The 19,761-nt window shown below is 42.8% G+C and overlaps 1 protein-coding gene across 2 annotated transcripts in view; it reads right to left on the bottom strand.

Annotated features, from left to right (window-relative positions):
• DNAAF2 (dynein axonemal assembly factor 2) overlaps positions 1-19,761 on the bottom strand; it is a 37,475-nt gene that overhangs the window by 5,792 nt on the left and 11,922 nt on the right. For both annotated transcript variants that reach the window (XM_042455055.1, XM_042455046.1), the window contains exon 2: positions 1,200-1,346. In XM_042455055.1, the coding sequence (XP_042310989.1) occupies positions 1,200-1,346 (147 nt within the window). The remainder of the gene's footprint in view (positions 1-1,199; positions 1,347-19,761) is intronic.

Here is a 19,761-nt window from a genome sequence, read left to right as displayed (position 1 = left end):
GCAGGGTGGGTGTTTGCCCTTCCTCATCCTCTTCCACATGGCCCTATCAGAAGACAAGCCTTGAAGTCACTCCACATTCTTCTGGATTACCTGAAATCCTTTGGCGGACCACACATGGCCCCCAGGCCATAGGTTGTGCAGACCTGCTCTATCCTCTTCCTCACCAGTGAGGCCAATATACTGTGTAAGGCTGTGGCAGAGGGCCTTTTCAGCTGTGGCACCCCAACTGCAGAATGCCCTCCCCTTCGAGACTCAACAAGCACCAGCATTGGCTTTATTTAGGCACAAAGTTAAAACATGGCTGTTCACTAAAGCCTCTAGAGTCTGATTCACTCCAAAGCATCTATGTGTTTTAACCTGTTTAACTGGTTTTACCTTGCTAACTTGTTAAGTATTTTTAAATCTATTGACATTATTGCTATTGTCCTAGGGCAGGTTGTGCATATTGATTTTGCCCTGTGATCTCATGAAAAAGAGATTTGCTGTATTTCAATATTTATAGGCCAAACGAAAAGGCAAAAGCTCAGGAAACGACTGTATTCCTTATGAGGAGCAGCTTAGGGAGCTGAGTATGTTTAACTCAAGGAAGAGAAAGTTAAGTGAGATGATTGTTGTTGTTGTGAGCTTTCAAATCATTTCTGACTTGTGTGAACCCTCAGGTGAACCTATCGTGGTTGTTTTTGGGGTTTTTTTGGCAAGTTTCTTCAGAGGGGGTTTGGCATTGCCAACCTCTGAGACAGAGAGTGTGACTTGCCCAACATCACCTTGTGCGTTTCATATCTAAGCCAGGATTTGAACCTGGATCTCCAGAGTCATAGCCCAGAGCTCAAACCACTACACCACACTGACTCCATGAAGTCACCCTGTTACATTATTGTCTCTAAATTCAGTTTTGGACCTCTCTGCCTTGCCAGTATTCTATAAGGCAGAAATGTTTTGATGCTTACCTGAAGGGTTTAAAAACCACAAAAAGACCCACAAAGGGACCAAAGCCTGTCTCCAGGTAGGTGATTAAGATCTCCGAATATGCTGGAACTGGTCTGTTCCAGGCACAAGGACATGGTCACTTAAAAATGTTCTTACATATGTATTTCATATCTATTTTAGAAACTTACTTCACACTTCACCTAAATCTACATTTGATAGGTTCCTCCAGTGCTGTATGTGGATGTGAGGCAGGTGTGTGGACCAACCTTTACCTTTAATCTGATCTGACTTTTGCCCTCAGAGATATCCAGCACTTCAATTAATGGCTGCTCTTTCATATCAAACTGGCCGGAGCAGGAAGTAGATGGCAGGCTGCTCAGGAACTTGTCCACATTGCTTTCGGTGACAAACCACCTTTCCTGGAGAGGGGAGGCACAAGTACAATTAGTTAAAATTCCCGTTCAAATGAAACCATTACTCCTTAATAAAGATGTAAAATTTCTCAAAATTTTGAAACCAGAAAATATTTTTTCAGTTTTTCTCTAACCCCCCCGAAATGTTCAGAAAAATTGACAAATATGCTATTAGTATCCTCTATCAGATGAAAATCAGTGCTACTTTTAAGCACATAAAATGTATAATGTACATAATATGAAAACAGTCACATCATTTTATTTGGCATAAAATTACCATGTTTGGTATATTAAAAGTGCAGTTCATTCAGATAATAGTTACATAATGAATCCTCTAATTTTGTTTAATTGCTTACAAATGGAGCTACAAGATCCTGAATTATAAGGAACTTATTTGATTTTGCCACTTTATCAGGAGCAGGCAAAAAACAACAAAAGGCTATCAGCTTTAGTGTGTGTGTGTGTGTGTGTGTGTGTGTGTGTGTGCGTGCATGCACCATCAAGTTGCCTGTCAACTTAAGACCCCATGAATTTCATAGGGTTTAGCCAGAACTGACCCTGTTTAAGCTTTCAAGATCAGACAGGATCTGCTCCCTTTATTTATTTAGAGCTCAGAGAAAATCATTTTGTCTTCCATAGTATGAAGCAGACATAAAGCATTCATTCCCATAAAGATACCAACCAGGAATTGCAATGATCATGTACTGCATGTTGTTGTACACCAGTCTTTCTGTCATATGTTTTTTTAAAGAAATAACTTTTGTAGAATACATATATATGAAGGCCTAAATACCCTAAAGGAACAAGATTTCTCTGATCTTGGAAGCTAAGCCAGGTCAGCACTGGTTAGTACTTGCATGGGAACAGGGACATAGCCAGGATTTTAGGAAGGGGGGGGGGGTTCCAGGCTAAGTGCCACCATTATAATGGGGCTTGGGCGCGGCGGCACAGTAGCACACACCATTCATTTTTCTAATGGAAGGGGGGGGTCCGGACCCCAAGAACCCCCCCTTGGATACGTCCCTGATGGGAAACCACCAACAAATACCAGATGCTATAGGCTCTATTTCATATGAAGGAACTGGCAAAACCACCTCTGAGTCAAGAGTTTTTTGCTGACTACTCTCTCACTGGAAATGTATAGTGAGCTGTAACTCTGAACTCAGTCAAGTTCTCGGATATCAGGATCAGGCCTTCTAAAGTTGTCATTCTAAATTATGCATATCAGAAACTTCTCTGTTGCTAAAAAAATGGTGGTCACTGAAGAATATTTTAAAATGCTGAAAGGTGTGGGATGGGAAGAAGAAAAACTATCAGAATTGTATATGTGTCTTCATTTGAGGTTTCCTAAGCTACAAGAACTAAACTGCTAAAGCTGATACAAATGCAACTGGCCACATATATAACTATTATATATGCATAAGATCATGAGGAATTTTTAAATAAACAGATCTATTTTTGTGAGCGAGAGAGAGAGAGATTGTGTGTGTGTGTGTTCCAAGTAGCTTGTCGACTTATGGTGACCCTATGAATTTCATACATTTACTTAGGCAAGGAGTATTCAGAGGTGGTTTTGCCAGTTCCTTCCGCTAAAATACAGCCTAGAGACCCTGGGTATTTAGGCCCTGAGAGAGAGACATATCATTGCACCCATATGTACACTCAAGGCATCTTAACTGTATCTTTAAGAACAGTAATGCTTCTGTTTTGCAAGTATATTTGGGGCAGGGGAAAGAAGCAGACCCATCATCCAGCCCATCAGAGACCCTGGGCACTGTAGGAGAGAGTATGCCTGTCAGAGCTTTGACTGAAAGGGTAGCGGGAGGCAGGAATGCTGTCTTGGTGATGCTCGTCTCATCCTGTTAAGCAGCACAAATAGAGGTGCCAGGGATTCAGGCCATGGCTGCTTTCTTGACAGCAAAGAAGAGTAGTTTTGACAGAAAATAAAGCACTGCTCCTGTCGCCAAGGTTGCTTTTTCCCTGGCACGATATCTCCCTATCTGCCAGAGAAGCAAAAGCACCTGTTGACTATGAATGATGCAAATTCACCTGGCTTGTGGTGTAGATGGGGAATCTCCCCTCTGCTGCTGAGTAAGGGACCACAGGGCTGCTGGGTGGCTGCTCTGTCTCTGTCCCAACAAGATTGGTGTGACCCCAAATCCAATGGACGGAAATAACTGCTAGGAATGCCTTTGTGGTGATGTTGTCAAACTGATCAGCCTCCTCCACCTTTTCCCTCCTTTCCATGTCCCCTTGCCTTGCTTTTCATTTGAATGGAGCACTCACAAGCAGCAATGTACATTCAGTTCTAATTGCTTTGAACTGCCTTGGGAAACAAAGTTTTGCCTGAAGAGTGGGATCAATTGACCGGATTGATGTTAATGGAAAATAACCAGGACTGTGATAAGGGGTGGCAACTCCATGCAACAAACCATTCCAGGTCAGATCTCTAGGTACCTGTTTGATGGCTTCAGCTTCACCTCATTAATGTGAGCACTGATTCCCCTTCCACACTTTGTATTCTGTAGTACCTGTGTTCCCCAACCTTTCCCTGAGGCATTCAGAAAATTATTTTTCCCCAGTTAGTGAAGTTGTTTGCCTGAAGGGCAAAGTTCTGCTCAAGGCAACCAATGCGCTCCAGAGCCCAGCAAGCAGTTGACCCTTGCTCTCCTCTGTCCACAAAGTTGACAGATGGCTTCTTTTTGAAAACCATGGAGGGGAAAACCCACAGAGTTTGAGGCACAGTAAAAAGGAGTTTCAAAGAGGACTCTTTCAGTATTTAGCAGGCCTTCATTTCCTCAGAGTGTCTGCAATCCAACACCAAAAAAGGGGCAGAAGATAAATTTACACTCACAAGGGTTATGTGATGGATTTTCTTTAATGAACTGCAATACTGCACAAGCAAATGTGATACACATGATCACAATGCACATTTGCTTGTACGAAGCACAGTGGCACCGCATACTCAATGACACCGCATCTGCAACAATGCTTCCACAACCTTCAACCGAATGTGGATTTCTGCATCAACCAAAAATGTCAAACCACTTACACATCTATAAGAAACTAACAGGATGTCAGTTTGTGCCATCATTCCACAATGTCACACTACAATGTCTGTAAAATGGGTTTTAATATTTTTCTCACTTCCTACCTCCTGCCCCCACACTTTCATTATTATCTTGGCTAGACAACCTTCTCTTGGATATATATTCAGTTAATATACTGTAACAATAATCAAATAAGGAACTTGCTTAGTTGATTAACCTTTGGGGGGAAAAGATTCTCAGCTACATTTTAAAGACATTTAGATCATAGAGATAAATTTCTGAATCAATGGAAAATTCAAACTGAATTATTTAATTATGAAACGAAAAGATGATGTGTGATAGAAGGTGCAGCAATGGGATGGGGAAACTGGGAGAACATGGCCAGGCTGTCTTGCATGGACAAGGTGCTCTTCCACTTATCTAAAACATCTCTAAATCCAAACCCATGAAGCCTACTTTTCCGATTATAAAGTCTCATGAATCAGCTTACACTTACACTACTAAAGCAACATGAAACCATGATATCTGAATAGGGAAACCCATAGATTTACTGTCTGGCTGCAGCAACCAGTGCAAGAGGAGCCTAAAACAATTATCACAGAGCTACGCCAGACATGCTGGCGGGAGTCAGCTGCAGGGTTACTGTCCATCACTTTGACAACTGGGCTCAACAAATCATTTAATGCTGGATGGCACTGCTGAGCACCTGGCTGGCACACAACTGAGGCTGAAGATGCCTAAGAGTCAAAAGAGTGCTTGTGTCTCTCCATGGTAATCATATTAAAAGAGAGGCACTCCCAAAGACCAAGGCAAACAGGCAGAGGTTTAAGGGACTTTCCACACCTGAAGAAACCACACTAATGCTGTGGCAGGAAAACGGAAGATTTGGGGTAGCCAACATTCATTCATTCTATTTGACTACTCCTCATGCTTGTGTGCCTCAGCTGTAACAATAAGTCTGGGGTCCCATTGGCCTCCATCTGCTTCCTCAGAACTCTGTGCTAGCATAAGACTCTCCCTTCTACTCTGGAAAGTCCATTTACAAGGTGACAACTTTCTCCCATGCAAAACTACATGTGAAAGGGATCTAGGAGTTCTAGTACACCACAAGTTGAACATGAGTCAACAGTGTGATGCGGCAGCTAAAAGGGCCAATGAGATTCTAGAGTCTAGACTGCATCAATAATAATAATAATAATAATAATAATAATAATAATAATAATAATATGCTTTATTTATATACCGCTCTTCCGAGACGATCAAAGCGGTTTACAGCATCATTTAAAACATTCACGTCATAAAAACATCATCTCAGTGCATATATCAATAAAAACCAATAAAATCCAACATCAATAAAACAAGCAAACAATAAACAAGCAAGGAATCTATCAATTGTGTTTAGCCAGTCATATCAGGGGAAACAGACTCTATGAGGAGTCTGAAGGAAATGCTAACCGGAAGAGGTGGGTCTTTAAAGTCTTTAAAGGCATCCAGTGTGGGGATCATGCGAAGCTCTTCTGGAAGTTTATTCCAGTGCATTGGTGCAGCTGATGAAAATGCTCTCTGGTAAGTTGCTGCTAGTCTCACCTTAGGGTGTACTAATAAATTATTTCCTGATGTTCTGAGAGTGCGGGGCGGACTATATGGGGAGAGGCGCTCCCTCAAGTAACTCGGGCCCAAGCCATGTAGGGCTTTATAGGTAATAACCAACACTTTGTATTGAGCCCGGAAGCTAATAGGCAGCCAGTGTAAAGATCTTAATACCGGTGTTATGTGGTCTGACCTGAAGTTCCAGTGACCAGTCTGGCTGCAGCATTTTGGACTAACTGGAGCTTCCGAACCTGGTACAAAGGTAGTCCCATGTAGAACACATTACAGAAGTCCAAACGAGAGGTTAACCAGTGTATGTACTACGGTTTCAAGGTCCTTTCGGTCCAGGCAGGGACGCAGTTGGCGTATCAGCCGAAGCTGGTACCAAGCACTCCTGGCCATCGCATCCACTTGAGATGATAACTGCAGAGATGGATCCAGAAGTACTCCCAAACTGCGGACTTTGTCCTTTAGGGGAAGTGTGACCCCATCCAGGACTGGATGACAAATTTCCCTGCCTGGGCCTGGGGTACCTATCGCGAGTACCTCTGTTTTCTCCGGATTCAACTTGAGTTTGTTTTCCCCCATCCATCCCATTACTGACTCCAGGCAGGCATCCAAAGGAGAGACGCCATCCTTAGTTACTGTACCAGTCGGAGACATGGAGAGATAGATCTGGGTGTCATCAGCATACTGATAACACCGCGCTCCATGTCTCTGGATGATCTGTCCCAGCGGCTTCATGTAAATGTTAAATAGCATGGGGGACAGAATGGCGCCTTGGGGAATGCCAGATGTCAACTCCCTTTTACGAGAGCAGCTGTCCCCCAGCCTCACCATCTGGAATCTACGCAACAGGTAGGATCGGAACCACTGAAGCGTAGTGCCCCCAATACCCAACGCTCTCAGGCGTTCCAGAAGGATACCATGGTTTATGGTATCGAAAGCCGCTGAGATGTCCAAGAGCACCAGCAGGGTCACACTTCCCCTGTCGATGCCCAGACGAAGATCATCGACTAAGGCGACCATGGCAGTCTCAACTCCGTATCCCGCCCTAAAGCCAGTTTGAAATGGGTCTAGATAATCGGTTTCATCCAAGACAGCTTGGAGCTGAAAGGCGACTATCCTCTCGATCACCTTGCCCAAGAATGGTAACAGCGAGACCGGTCTATAATTACACATCTGCAGGGGATCAAGGGAAGGTTTCTTTAAAAGAGGTTTGACTATTGCCTGTTTCAAGGCCGCTGGAAATATCCCCTCCCGAAGAGATGCATTAACTATACGATGTAATGAAGTTTTTATAGCATCTCCTCCCTGAACGGTCAACCAGGAAGGGCAAGGATCGAGAGAACATGTCGTCCTTTTCACGCTACCAAGGAGCTTGTCCATGTCCTCGGTATTTACAAACTCAAAGCGATCCAGAATAACCTTGTTTCCAGAGTCACTGGACACCTCTGTTATAGGTTCTGTCAAAAAACTAGCGTAAAGATCCGCCCTTATCTGAGAGATTTTATCGGCAAAGAAGTCAAAAGCATCACAGCAGGCTATAGTTGGTTTAATAAAGGGTTCAGGGCAGTCGGTAGTTGTGTTAATTCCCTAACCACCATGAACAGCTCTGCTGGATGAGACTCTGCCGATGCAATCCGTGCAGCACAGAACGAATTCCATGCTGCATCGATTACCCCTCCGTAGGAACGTAACAATAGAAAGATAGTGTCTAGATCAAGGGAAGTAATAATGCTACTCTATTCTGTCTTGATCAGGCCTTGCCTGAAATACTGTGTCCAGTTCTGGGCACCACTTTTCAAAAAGGATGTTGACAAGCTGGAGTGTGTCCAAAGGAGGGTGACCAAAATGGAGAAGTCTGAAAACCATTAAGTCATAGAATCGTAGAGTTGGAAGAGACCACAAGCGCCATGCAGTCCAACCCCCTGCCATGCAGGAACTCTCAACCCAAGCATCCCCGACAGATGGCCATCCAGCCTCCGTTTGAAGACTTCCAAAGAAGGAGACTCAACCACACTCCGAGGGAGTGTGTTCCACTGTTGAACAGCCCTTACTGTCAGGAAGTTTCTCTTAATGTTGAGGTGGAATCTTTTCCTGTAGCTTGCATCCATTGTTCCGGGTCCTGTTAAAGGCTTCTGGGAGTGTAGTCTGGGAAGACTAAGAGGCGAAACAGATGGCCCTGAAGGGCAGGCTTGATGTCACTCCTTTGATCCCTAGATTGGGGCCATGGCAACCACACGCTGCAGCCCCAATCCAGCTTTTTGCCAGCCCAAAAAGAAGTGGCAGAAATCTATTCCTTTTTTAGCTGGCAAAAAGATGGCTTTTCTGTCACAGTTACAGCTTCGTGGTGCTCCTGTGGCATATAAACACCACGCTGGTGGAGTGCCATCAAGCTGTCTGCCGTGTGGTTGGGCGGGCAGCTTCACAGCAGCTTCCATGTGGCTTGGGGGCACGTGTTGTCTAAACAACATGCCCTCAAGCCACCAGAAAACCACCACAAAGGGGCTATCTGTTTCATCCCTAGGATTGGGAAGAGCAGCTATGAGAGAAATGGACAAGATCCTAAAGCAGGGGTCGGCAACCTACGGCCCATGGGCTGCATATGGCCCGCCGAGGCCTAGGTACCGGTCCAAGCCTGGTCCTGCCGCCGATTGCCGCCCGCGAAAGGCGGCCTCCTCCCTCCTTCCCGGCCTCTGTCAAGGCCCAAGCCTCCACAGAGGCTGGGAAAGGGCGCAGGGGCCGCCCGCGATCACTGAGATCGCCGCAATTGTGGGCGGCCTCCTCCCTCCTTCCCGGCCTCTGAAGGCCAAAGCCTCCACAGAGGCTGGGAAATTGTTCTTTAATTTAAATATTGTATATGTTCCCCTTTTGTTTTTTACTTCAAAATATGATGTGTGCAGTGTATGTAGGAATTATTTTTTATTTATTTATTTAATTTTTTAAAAAATTGTTTAATTATTTACTTTTTGGCTTCGGCCCCCCAGTTGTCTGAGGGACAGTAACCCGGCCCCCGGCTCAAAAAGGTTGCCTACCCCTGTCCTAAAGTGTAAAGCCAGTACTCTGAATACCAACGTGAGGATTGTCCAAATCACTGTATTCTCCATCACCACGTATGGATGTGAGAGATGGATAGCGAGGAAAGCCAACAGAAAGAGAATCAACTCATGTGAGATGTGGTGCTGGAGAAGAAGGCTGAGGATACCAGGGTGGCCAAAAAGACAAACAAATGGGTCCTAGAACAAATCAAGATTGAACTCTCCCTGGAAGCCAGGATCACTAAACTGAGGCTGTTGTATTTTGGCCCCATTGTGAGACCGCATGATTAATTTAAATAGACAATGATGCTAGGAAAGGTAGAAGGCAGCAGAAAGAGAGCAAGACCACACGCCAGATGGATAGAATCAATCAGGGAGGACACAAGCCTGAGTTTGTAGGACCTAAGCAGAGCAGTGGAAGACAGGGGCGGGGTACAGACCGCCGCCGCCAGTAGGTCCGCGGGGGAGCCGGAGCCTTCAGACGGAGCTTCTTTTACCGTCGCGTTTGCGACGTAGCGAGGCGCCAGGGGCGCGCTCGCTACATCACAAGCGGCGCGACACGTCTGGACGCTGTGCGTCCAGTACGTAAAGATGGCGGCGCCCGTATGAACAGGGCGCCGCCATCTTGTACGTATTCAATACGTACTAGGGTTAGGGGGGTGCGGAAGCACCGCCCCTTCCTAACCCTAGTACGTATTGTATACGTACTATTTGGCAGTCTGTAAACCGCCAGGGAATCTTAGAATCTATGCAGGAACACAGAATCAAAGCATCCCTGACAGATGACCATCCAGCCTCTGTTTAAAGACCTCCAAAGAAGGAGACTCCACCATTCTCCGAGGGAGTATGTTCTACTGTTGAACAGCTCTTACTGTCAGGAAGTTCCTTCTAATGTTGAGATGGAATCTCTTTTCCTCTCCTTTGAATCCATTGCTCTGGGTCCTATTCTCTGGAGCAGCAGAAAACAAGCTTGCTCCATCTTCAGTATGACACACCTTCAAATATTTAAAGAGGGCTATCTTGAAGATGTCTCATCCACAGGGTGACTCCTACTTTACTCAAGGCCAGTTAACAACAACAAACTGTTTTATTCAGTGTCTCACTATATGTCTTTTACCTTACAATATGTCTACTCGGTCATGTAGCAACATGGACATCAAATAAAAATTATTCATAAAGTGTGCTGTCACTTCCCAGGACTCTTGGCTTGAAGTGTGTGCCCATCATAAATAAGAAGCAGCTGCTGCAGCTGTTACTGCTTTTGCAATGCTAACAAGGCCAATTTTGCTCATTTATCAATAACACCCAGTGCCAGGTTATTAGAACTGAAAGCCTCTCTCAAGGAGACTGCAGGCATTTTAAAAGTAGGTCATGCGCTAGATCTGAAATTAAGGGAGGCTCCCTCAGTGTTGAAATTCAAAGAGCAGGTTCAAAAGGAACTTAAATCTGCAAATCTCAGAGGCTTCCCAGCTTTTGTTAAAATCCTGGCACAGAGGAGATCAGCCAAAGTCAAAGTCTATACAACAGTGCAAGATGAAAGTCTCAGTGATGGGAGAGTGGAAGGAAACAGAATCTCCCAGGAAGTATTTGCAATGACAAGAATAAAGGAAGCCCCGAAATTGTTTTCAATTGCTTAGCGAGGAGGTTAATAATTCTCTGACACAGGCTTTCTATATATGGGAAATGTCACGTGCCACTTACATTGTTTGTTCTTGTTAACTGCCCTCCGGCCAGCCTCAACTCATAGTGACCCTGTAGTCTTGGTCATCTCCAAGACCCCCTATTCAAGACCCTGCTCTGTTCAGATTTTGCAGATTCAGGTCCATGACCTCCCTGATGGAGTCTAGCCATCTGGCATGTAGCCTTCCTCTCTTTCTGCTGCCGTTCACCTTTTCTAGCCTTATTGTCTTTTCGAATGAGTTGCTCCTTCTCATGATGCGGTCAAAGTACGACAGCCTCATTGATCACCATGGCTTCCAAGGAGATTTCAGGCTTGATCTATTCTAAGATCCATTTGCTGAGATCCTCAACACTCTTTTCCAGCACTACAGCTCAAAAGAGTTTATTTTCTTCCTATCTGCTTTCTTCACTGTCCAACTCTCCCATATGGTCATGGTGATGGGGAAAACACATGCAAATCACTCCTGCATTCCCAGGCTCACACAGTATATATAGACCCACTTTTTTCCAGGCAAGCATTCTCTGAAGATGCCAGCCACAGATGCTGGCGAAACGTCAGGAAGAAAATCTTCTAGAACATGGCCACATAGCCCGAAAAACCCACAAAAAACTATCTCTCTACATTTACACAATCACTGTGGACAATCTAGTAGCTGGCCTGTGAGATACTAGGAGCAACAGGCACAATCCAGGTTCAGTTAAGCACTTTATATATTTTTGTGTTCAACTGGATGAAGTCAAGTACATGCTACATTCTCTTTTGGCATGTATGAGACCTGTAGATACTAGTCATGTTTGTTGTATCTGCCTACATTCAAGTCATGTTATGCAGACCTTAAGATAAACAACTCATGGTTCTCTTCCCAAGATCTGTTTAGAGGAAGTTTGCTTCTGCTGTTCTCTGAGGCTGAGAAAGTGTGACTTGGCCAAGATCACCCAGTGTGTTTCTATGGCTAAGCCGGTATTTAAACCCTGGTCTCTTGGTGGTATAACACAGCACTCATACCACCATATCACACTGTCTCTGGTCATGTCTATTCAGAATTAAACTGCATAGGACTTCCAAATAATTATACTAATTTTTAAATTGTAAGGAATTCCTTACACTTTAAAATTTTACACACACACACACATATAGTGCTCTTGAGAGATTCAACATCACACTATATGTGTGTGTGTGAAAAATTTTAAAGTGTAAGGAATTCCTTACAATTTAAAAATTAGTATTTTTAACATTTTTATTATAAATGTTCTCTACACCTGTGTTGATATTGGGAGTAATTATTTCTTCTTAAATTTCAAAAAATGCTGAACTGAGATTACCCATCACTGCTTGATAAATAAAAGAGGACATGAAAAAGCATGGGAAAACATGTTAGGTTTTTAGCATGGGAGGTACTGCCACCATTAATAACAAAATGCCTTCACAAGAAACAGCTTTCCATTAACGTTATCAGACAAAAGGCATGCAATACAATCTTAGACATGTGTATTCAGGAATAAACCTAACTGAGTTCAATGGGATTAGCTCTGAAGTAAGTGTGCAGATGACCACAGTCTAAATGAATAGTGAAGATTTATTATTGAATTCTTCTGCACAATTAAAAGTCACAGCTGAGTGCAACCACAATGTACAGTCCTGTTACAAAAGGGGCCCTGGTTGTACTGTGTATTCTTTGTTTTTACATCAGACATCAAGCAAGGAAACACTGGGAAAAGCTGAATTGAGAAAATAAGACACAGCTTTAATAGAAATCTATGAATTCTGTAGAATTAGTTATCTGCAGAATAACTGGAGAGCATAACTCATATCAAATTATTTCCAGACAATCCATTACTGCTGATGATTTGCGAAAAGAAGCACTGAAGTAGAAGCAACACTCCAACTGTAGTTTTAAAGAAAATTTGGGTTATTTGTTAATGGTTAATTGTTTAGATCTGGGGTTTCCAACCTTTTTGACTTGCAGAGCCCTTATTTCTATGGCAGAGCCCCCCAAGAAGCCTACCCTATATCTTACAAGTTATTCTTTCTCATTTCCCAGATGCTCCACTGCCACTCCAGGACAATGAAAGAAATAAAAATTTAATGAAATTAAAGTATAAGAAAATATTCTTGGATTTCATTCATTTTTTATTTCTTCCATTGTCCTGGAGTGGCAGTGGAGCATCTGGGAAATGCATGAGGAGCCCCAAGGGCTCTTCGGAGCACAGGATGGGAACCCCTGGTTTGAGTTAATATTAGATTGGGAAGCAGTGTGGTATAGCGCTTTGAGCATTGGACTCAGACTTGGCTGAACGAGACTACGTGTGAAAGGGATCTGGGAGTCCAAGTAGACCACAAATTGAACATGAGTCAACAGTGCAATGCGGCAGCTAATAAGGCCAATGCGATTTTAGGCTGCATCAATAGAATTATAGTGTCTAGATCAAGAGAAGTAATAGGAATAGTGTGTCCAGGTCTGGGCACCACAATTTAAAAAGGATGTGGAGAAACTGGAGCATGTCCAAAGGAGAGCGACTAAAATGGTGAAGGGTCTGGAAACTATGCCCTATGAAAAACGCCTTAGGGAGCTGGGGATGTTTAGCCTGGAGAAGCGAAGATTAAGAGATGATATGATAGCCCTGTTTAAATATTTGAAGGGATGTCATATTGAGGAGGGAGCAAGCTTGTTTTCTGATGCTCCAGAGACTAGGACCCAGAACAATGGATGCAAGCTACAGGAAAAGTGATTCCACCTCAACATTAGGAAGAACTTCCTGACAGTAAGGGCTGTTTGACAGTGGAACTCACTCCCTCGGAGTGTAGTAGAGTCTCCTTCTTTAGAGGTCTTTAAACAGAGGCTGGATGGCCATCTGTCAGGGATGCTTTGATTGTGATTTCCTGCATGGCAGGGGGTTGAACTGGATGGCCCTTGTGGTCTCTTCCTGTTACAGACTGCCAAAATAAAGCTGCTTCGGGTCTCTTTGGAGGCATGCTATTTAAATGATGCATGGGTCCTAAGAGTCCGGAGGTCGCACCAAAGCCACACTCCATTCTTAAACACTGGAGTGCAGCTTTGGTGCAGCTTCCCGATTCTTGGGATGCATGCATCATTTAAACAGCATACCTCCAAAGAGACCCGAAGCAGCTTTATTTTGGCAGTCTGTAACAGGCCTATGATTCTATGAGACTCTGGGAGATAAGGGTTCGAATCCCTGCTCAGCCATGGAAACTCCCTGGGTGACCTTGGGCAAGCCACAGTCCCTCAGCCTTAAAGGACGGCAATGGTGGCATACCGCTTTTGAACAATTCTTGCCAAGAAACCCCCATGATAGGGTCAGCATAAGTTGGAAACAATTTGAAGGCACATAATACGTAAGGTTGTAAAGTACTGCACTTAGGAAGAAAAAATGAAATGCATACATATAGGATGCAGGGACATCTGGCTTAACAAGACTATATGTGAAAAGGACCTAGGAGTGCTAGTAGACCACAAACTGAACATGAGTTAACAGTGTGCTGCGGCAGCTAAAAAGGCCAATGAAATTCTAGGCTGGATCAATAGAAGTATAAAGTCTAGAAATAATAATCTCACTCTGTTTTGCTTTGGTCACCTGGACTCCTGTGTCCAGTTCTAGACAAATTCAAATTCAAAAAGGATGTTGACAAGCTGGAGGGAAACCAAAATGGTGAACGATCTAGAAACCATGCCCTATGAGGAGCAACTTAAGGAGATGGGTATGTTTAGCCTGGAGAAAAGATGTTTAAGAGGTTATATGATGGCTATGTTTAAGTATTTGAAGGGGTGTCACATTGAGGATCCAGCAAGCTTGTTTTCTGCAGCTCCAGAGAACAGGACATGGAACAATGGATGCAAGCTACAGTAAAAGAGGTTCCACCTCAATATTAGGAGGAACCTCCTGACAGTAAGAGCTGTTCAACAGTGGAAGACGCTCTCTTGGAGAGTGGTGTAGTCTCCTTCTTAAACAGAGGCTGGATGGCCATCAGTCGGAGATGCTTTGACTGTGAGTTCCTACATGGTGAGGCATTGAGGCCAGAGTAGTGTCAGGAACATCGAGGAGGGACCATATTACTCCGGTATTAAAGTCCCTCCACTGGCTGCCTATTAGTTTCCGGGCCCAGTACAAGGAGTTGGTTATCACCTTTAAAGCCCTAAATTGCTTGGGTCCAAACTATCTCAGGGACCGCCTCCTCCCATATAATCCTCCCCGCACACTCCGGTCCTCTGGGAGGAATTTGCTGCAGCCTCAAAGATCTAGGCTTTCGGCTACCTCCCAGAGGGCGTTTTCTGTTGTCGCCCCCAGATTGTGGAACGACCTGCCGGACAAGATCCGTTAACTGACATCTTTAGACAGCTTTAAAAAGGTTGTCAAGACGGATCTCTTCCGGCAGGCCTTTCCTGGATAGATAATCCCACCCTCAAGAACCCTCTTCTCATGAGAGTCCCTAAGGTCCTCTCTGGAAATTTGAGTGGATTGCTGTTTTGGTTTTGTCTGTTTTGTAACTGTGTGTATGTGTTATGTTGTTTAATTTGTTGGTTTTAATTATAAGTGATTTAAAAACTTTTTAAGGGGGGGAGAGGGAAGTTTTTGTATATATTGTATTGTATTTTATTATTGTTAGCCGCCCCGATTGACCTCAAAGGGGCGGGATATAAATAAAAATTTTATTATATTATTATTATTATTATGCTATTGAGGACGCAGCTGCACTGGTCAGGACACGTTTCTAGGATGAAGGACCATCACCTCCCAATAATAGTATTCTACGGTGAACTCGCCATGGGTCCCCCAAAGAAGAGATACAAGGACTTCCTGAAACAGCATCTCAGGCTTGGCCAAATCAATCATCAACAATGGTCTGCCCTGGCCTCGCATCTGGAGGCATGGACACACACTAGCCACAATGCTGCAGCCTTTTTCGAAAGCTCACGGCGAACGAGTCTTGAAGAGAAACGACAATCAGAAAGAACCATAACCCAGAAACATTACCCAAGGAGACTTTCTGCTGTGCTTTCTGCAACCGGACTTGTTTATCTCGGATTGGCCTTTTTAGTCATCAATGCGCTTGAAGAAAGTGCGGGATCATGAGTCCTTCCTGAATCTTCGTTTGCGAAGTAAAGCCAGAGAGGGGGCATGGCAGAATAGGGTTGGACTGGATGGCATTTGTGGTGTCTTCCAACTCTATGATTCTATGATTCTAACAAGATTAAGTTAAAATTTAGATTTCTTGTTTAGGTCACTATTCATGCAAAGCATAGTGAATCAGTCTGCTTATTTCACAAATGGTGTATCAAAGGTTTGGTTTATGTGTACCAAAGGTTTTGGTTTATCCCAACAGTAATTCTGATTTGGTTCAAGTTTGGAAACCTAGGCACAAATGAGTATATACAAAGGTAAAGAAGCCTCTGCAAAGCATTTAAAAAAAAATCCTCTCACATTACTAACAATCAGACGAATGTATACACATCCATCCCATACTTACTACAAGGCAGAAACTCACTGCGTACAGGCTGGTTTATAATAAGTTGCAGCTTTTCTAAAAGTATATTTCACCATGGAGTATCTCTCCAAAACAGCCAAGTGCCAAAACCAAACCAGCCGGCATTTCTCTGCTCAGCTGGAAACCACCAGGAACTAAAAGGCTTCCAAAACTATTTTGGCTTTCACTGGCAAAATATGAAATTGCTCACTTTTTGGAAACAAATGGCAAGGCCAACGTATAATCTACAGAGCCACAATGGAAGCCAATAATCATGGGAAAACTTGCATCACAGAAAAATAGCAAGACAGGGGGGAAATTAGAATATTCTGCCCTAACATGGGTTTCATCTGCAACATGCAAACTGGAGACAAGTCAAAGAAGGAAAAAAGGCTGTTAATTTTAACAGTATCAGTTGAGTCTCCCTGATCCAAAATCTCTTATCCGAAATGCCTGGGAAGTATTTTGGATTTTGGAATACCTGTATTTGCATGTACGTACATAATAAGATATCTTGGAGGTGGGACCCAAGTCTAACACAAAATTCATTTTTGTTTCATGTTCATCTTATACATATAGCTTGAAGGTAATTTTATACAGTGTTTTAAAATAATTTTGTAAATGAAACAAAGGTTGTGTACATTAAACCATCAAAAAGCAAAGGTGCCACTATCTCAGCCACCCATTTAAAAAAATTGGTTTTTGGATTATTTCAGAATTCCAGATAAGGGGATACTAAACCTGTATCCCTCCATGTCCCCAGATTCTTTATCCGATGATTCAAGCATCCACAGCTTGAAAATATTTTAAAAAAATAGAAATTCCAAAAAGCAAACCTTTATTTTGCCATTTTATAAAAGGAACACAATTTTACTATGTCACTGCATATAATGGATTTGAGTATCTATGGATTCTGGTATCCACAGGGGCCCTGGAACCAAACCAGCAGCTAACAAGGGCCCACTGTATTAAATTAAGTTGAACCTATCGTGGAATATATTTGGATACAGTGGAAACCAAAACTATTCGTTTCTTATAAAACTGCAATATAATGGGGAAATTTTAAAGAAAATATTAGAAATGTTTTCCAACTTCTTTTACACAGAAGATTCAAATAGTTGATCTTAGTTTATCTGTATTTTTTCCAAACATGCAGCTGTAATTCTCACATCTTACAGCAAAGAAATAAAATGTAAAATTAGAAGAAAATAACTGTTGCTTTCCCACTCTGTGGGAGATTATTTCATTTACTTGAACTATCTTACGCACTAGATAGTTCTCAAAGGTCCAGTTAAGATTATTGCACCAAGATATATAATAGCCTTTTCATTAAGCATGCAGCCTCTTTGCTTCTTCTTTTATATAAACTGTCATAAACCAGGAAGTAATTTTCCATTTTGTCCAAACCACAAATTGTAGTTAACACTAGGGATGGAACAAAGTAAGATATTAAACTACAGTCTGAAGTTGATTCAACATTCTGGCTTGTTCTGAATGAGCCACAATCTCCAGTTCTGAAATGATGGGAAAGAATGACTGTGAGAGACTTACTTGTTACAGGCTTTTTAGAGACATACCTGAAAAGAGGAGCAAGGGGACAACATGTACTGGCAATGGCTATGTCTTGACTTAATAATAAGCTTCAGGTTATCATTATGGTAACAAATCCAGGTAAGTCTTTAGTGCTCACACTTTTCACTCCCCCTCTGCCACAGACAAGATGAGATGGAAGTCTTTGCTTCTTGTTTTTAATTAGAATTTATATCAGTGCACTAAACGGTGATTAATTAAATAATGCTTTATTGAAACAAGCCAGATTTGTATACTCAGTTTTGAAATTGACTTATTCCATTAAACAACAAGATGAACTACAGTCTACCCAGGTTCTACTAACTGCAGTTACCGGTAGTATAAAACCTACAACTGCACAGTCATGTTGGGATCAAGAAGCTTGCAAAGGTCACCGTGTGCTTGAGAAGGCTACTGTGACAAACCATGGTACATTTTGCAGAGAACTAACAGGTAGATACACTTACCTTTGAGTAACAGAGTGATTAAGACAGGGCTGAGACTGAGCCAAAAACGGCAATTACAGGGGAGCAAATTACACGCATTTCAATCACAAGGACTGTACTATCAGCAAAAGTGTTATCAGCTCTTCTCTGTTGTTGGTTCCCTTTTTTACCAGCTCAATATTTAATTAGAGCAGCTAATTTATTGTCTGCTGGCCCACTATAGCCTGGCTGAGATACAATTTCCCCTTGGAATTTTCCACTAACTGTTCAGAAGATTTCAATCTTTTGCAGTTTTACAGCCAGAATAAGGAACTTTTGGTCCTACAGATGTTTTGGCCTACAGCTCCCACCCAGCACAGCCAATGGGAAGGGACTGAGGGGGTTATAATTCAAAGCATCTGGAGAGGCAAAGTGCCTTCATCCCACTTTAAGCCAAAGGATGTTTAACTGATAAGGTCAGAAATGTTGCACACACACAAATCCACCTGCCCTTAAATTTAACTCTCATTTTTGTGCATGTGGAGTAAAAAATACACACTCCTTAATTATTCCACCTAGCCAATTTATACAAAAAACAACACACAAGTGGACCAATAATCATGGAATAGATGTGACAATGATCCAACAGCTCAGATGATATGTGTGTGTCAAAAACCTATCAGTAACTCCCCATGCATCAATTTTAGGAAAAGAAGAATTCAAAAACAACTATTGGGTTTATTGTTTACACCTGAATATATATTTTATTTCCAGTCCCCACGTGAGAGATGAAAGTGTGGCAAGACAGTGGTGGACTCCAGAAGGATTTAAAATACAGGGAGACGTTGCTGTTGGAAATATGTACATTGTAACCACATAGCCTTCTTTGTACCTTTGACAAAGAGTTTGTTTTATTAAATTGTTAATTCTGTACCTTTCATTCCTCAGTAAAGTTTTTCTAAGAAATGCACCTCTGCTTGGAGGCTTTCCCCCTGGAATCCCTGCTTGCCTTTGAACATATAGATAACTTGGAGCAGGTTAAGAGAAAGGCAAAAAGGATGGTAAGAGGTATGGAGAGCAAGAAGAAGAAAGGCTGGAGAACCTGGGCATATTGGGTGACATGATTGCCTTCTTTAAAGACCTCAAGAGCTGCCTGTTGCAGAGGGTAGAACAAGGCCCAATGGTTTAAAGTTACAGGAGAGCAGATTTGATAGACTCACAGAATCACGGAGTTGGAAAAGACCCCAAGGGACATCCAGTCCAATCCCATTCTGCCATGCAGGTTTACACAATCAAAGGACCTTGACAGATGGCCATCTAGCCTCTGTTAAAAAACTCCAGAGGAGGAGACTCCACCACCCTCCGAGGCAGCAGCGTCTTCCACTGTCAAACAGCTCTTTCCCTCAACAAGCTCTTCCTAATTTTGAGGTGGAATCCCTTTTCCTGTAGCATGCATACATTGCTCCTCATACCTCATAGGGCATGGTTTCCAGATCTTTCACCATTTTGGTTGCTCTCCTCTTGCAACTTCAACATTATTATTATTATTATTATTATTATTATTATTATTATTATTATTATTAT

The sequence above is a fragment of the Sceloporus undulatus genome, chromosome 1 (genome assembly GCF_019175285.1).
Source record: "Sceloporus undulatus isolate JIND9_A2432 ecotype Alabama chromosome 1, SceUnd_v1.1, whole genome shotgun sequence".
NCBI lineage: Eukaryota > Metazoa > Chordata > Lepidosauria > Squamata > Phrynosomatidae > Sceloporus > Sceloporus undulatus.
Note: the sequence above shows the minus strand (reverse complement) of the source record. Positions and strands in the feature narration are given on the sequence as shown.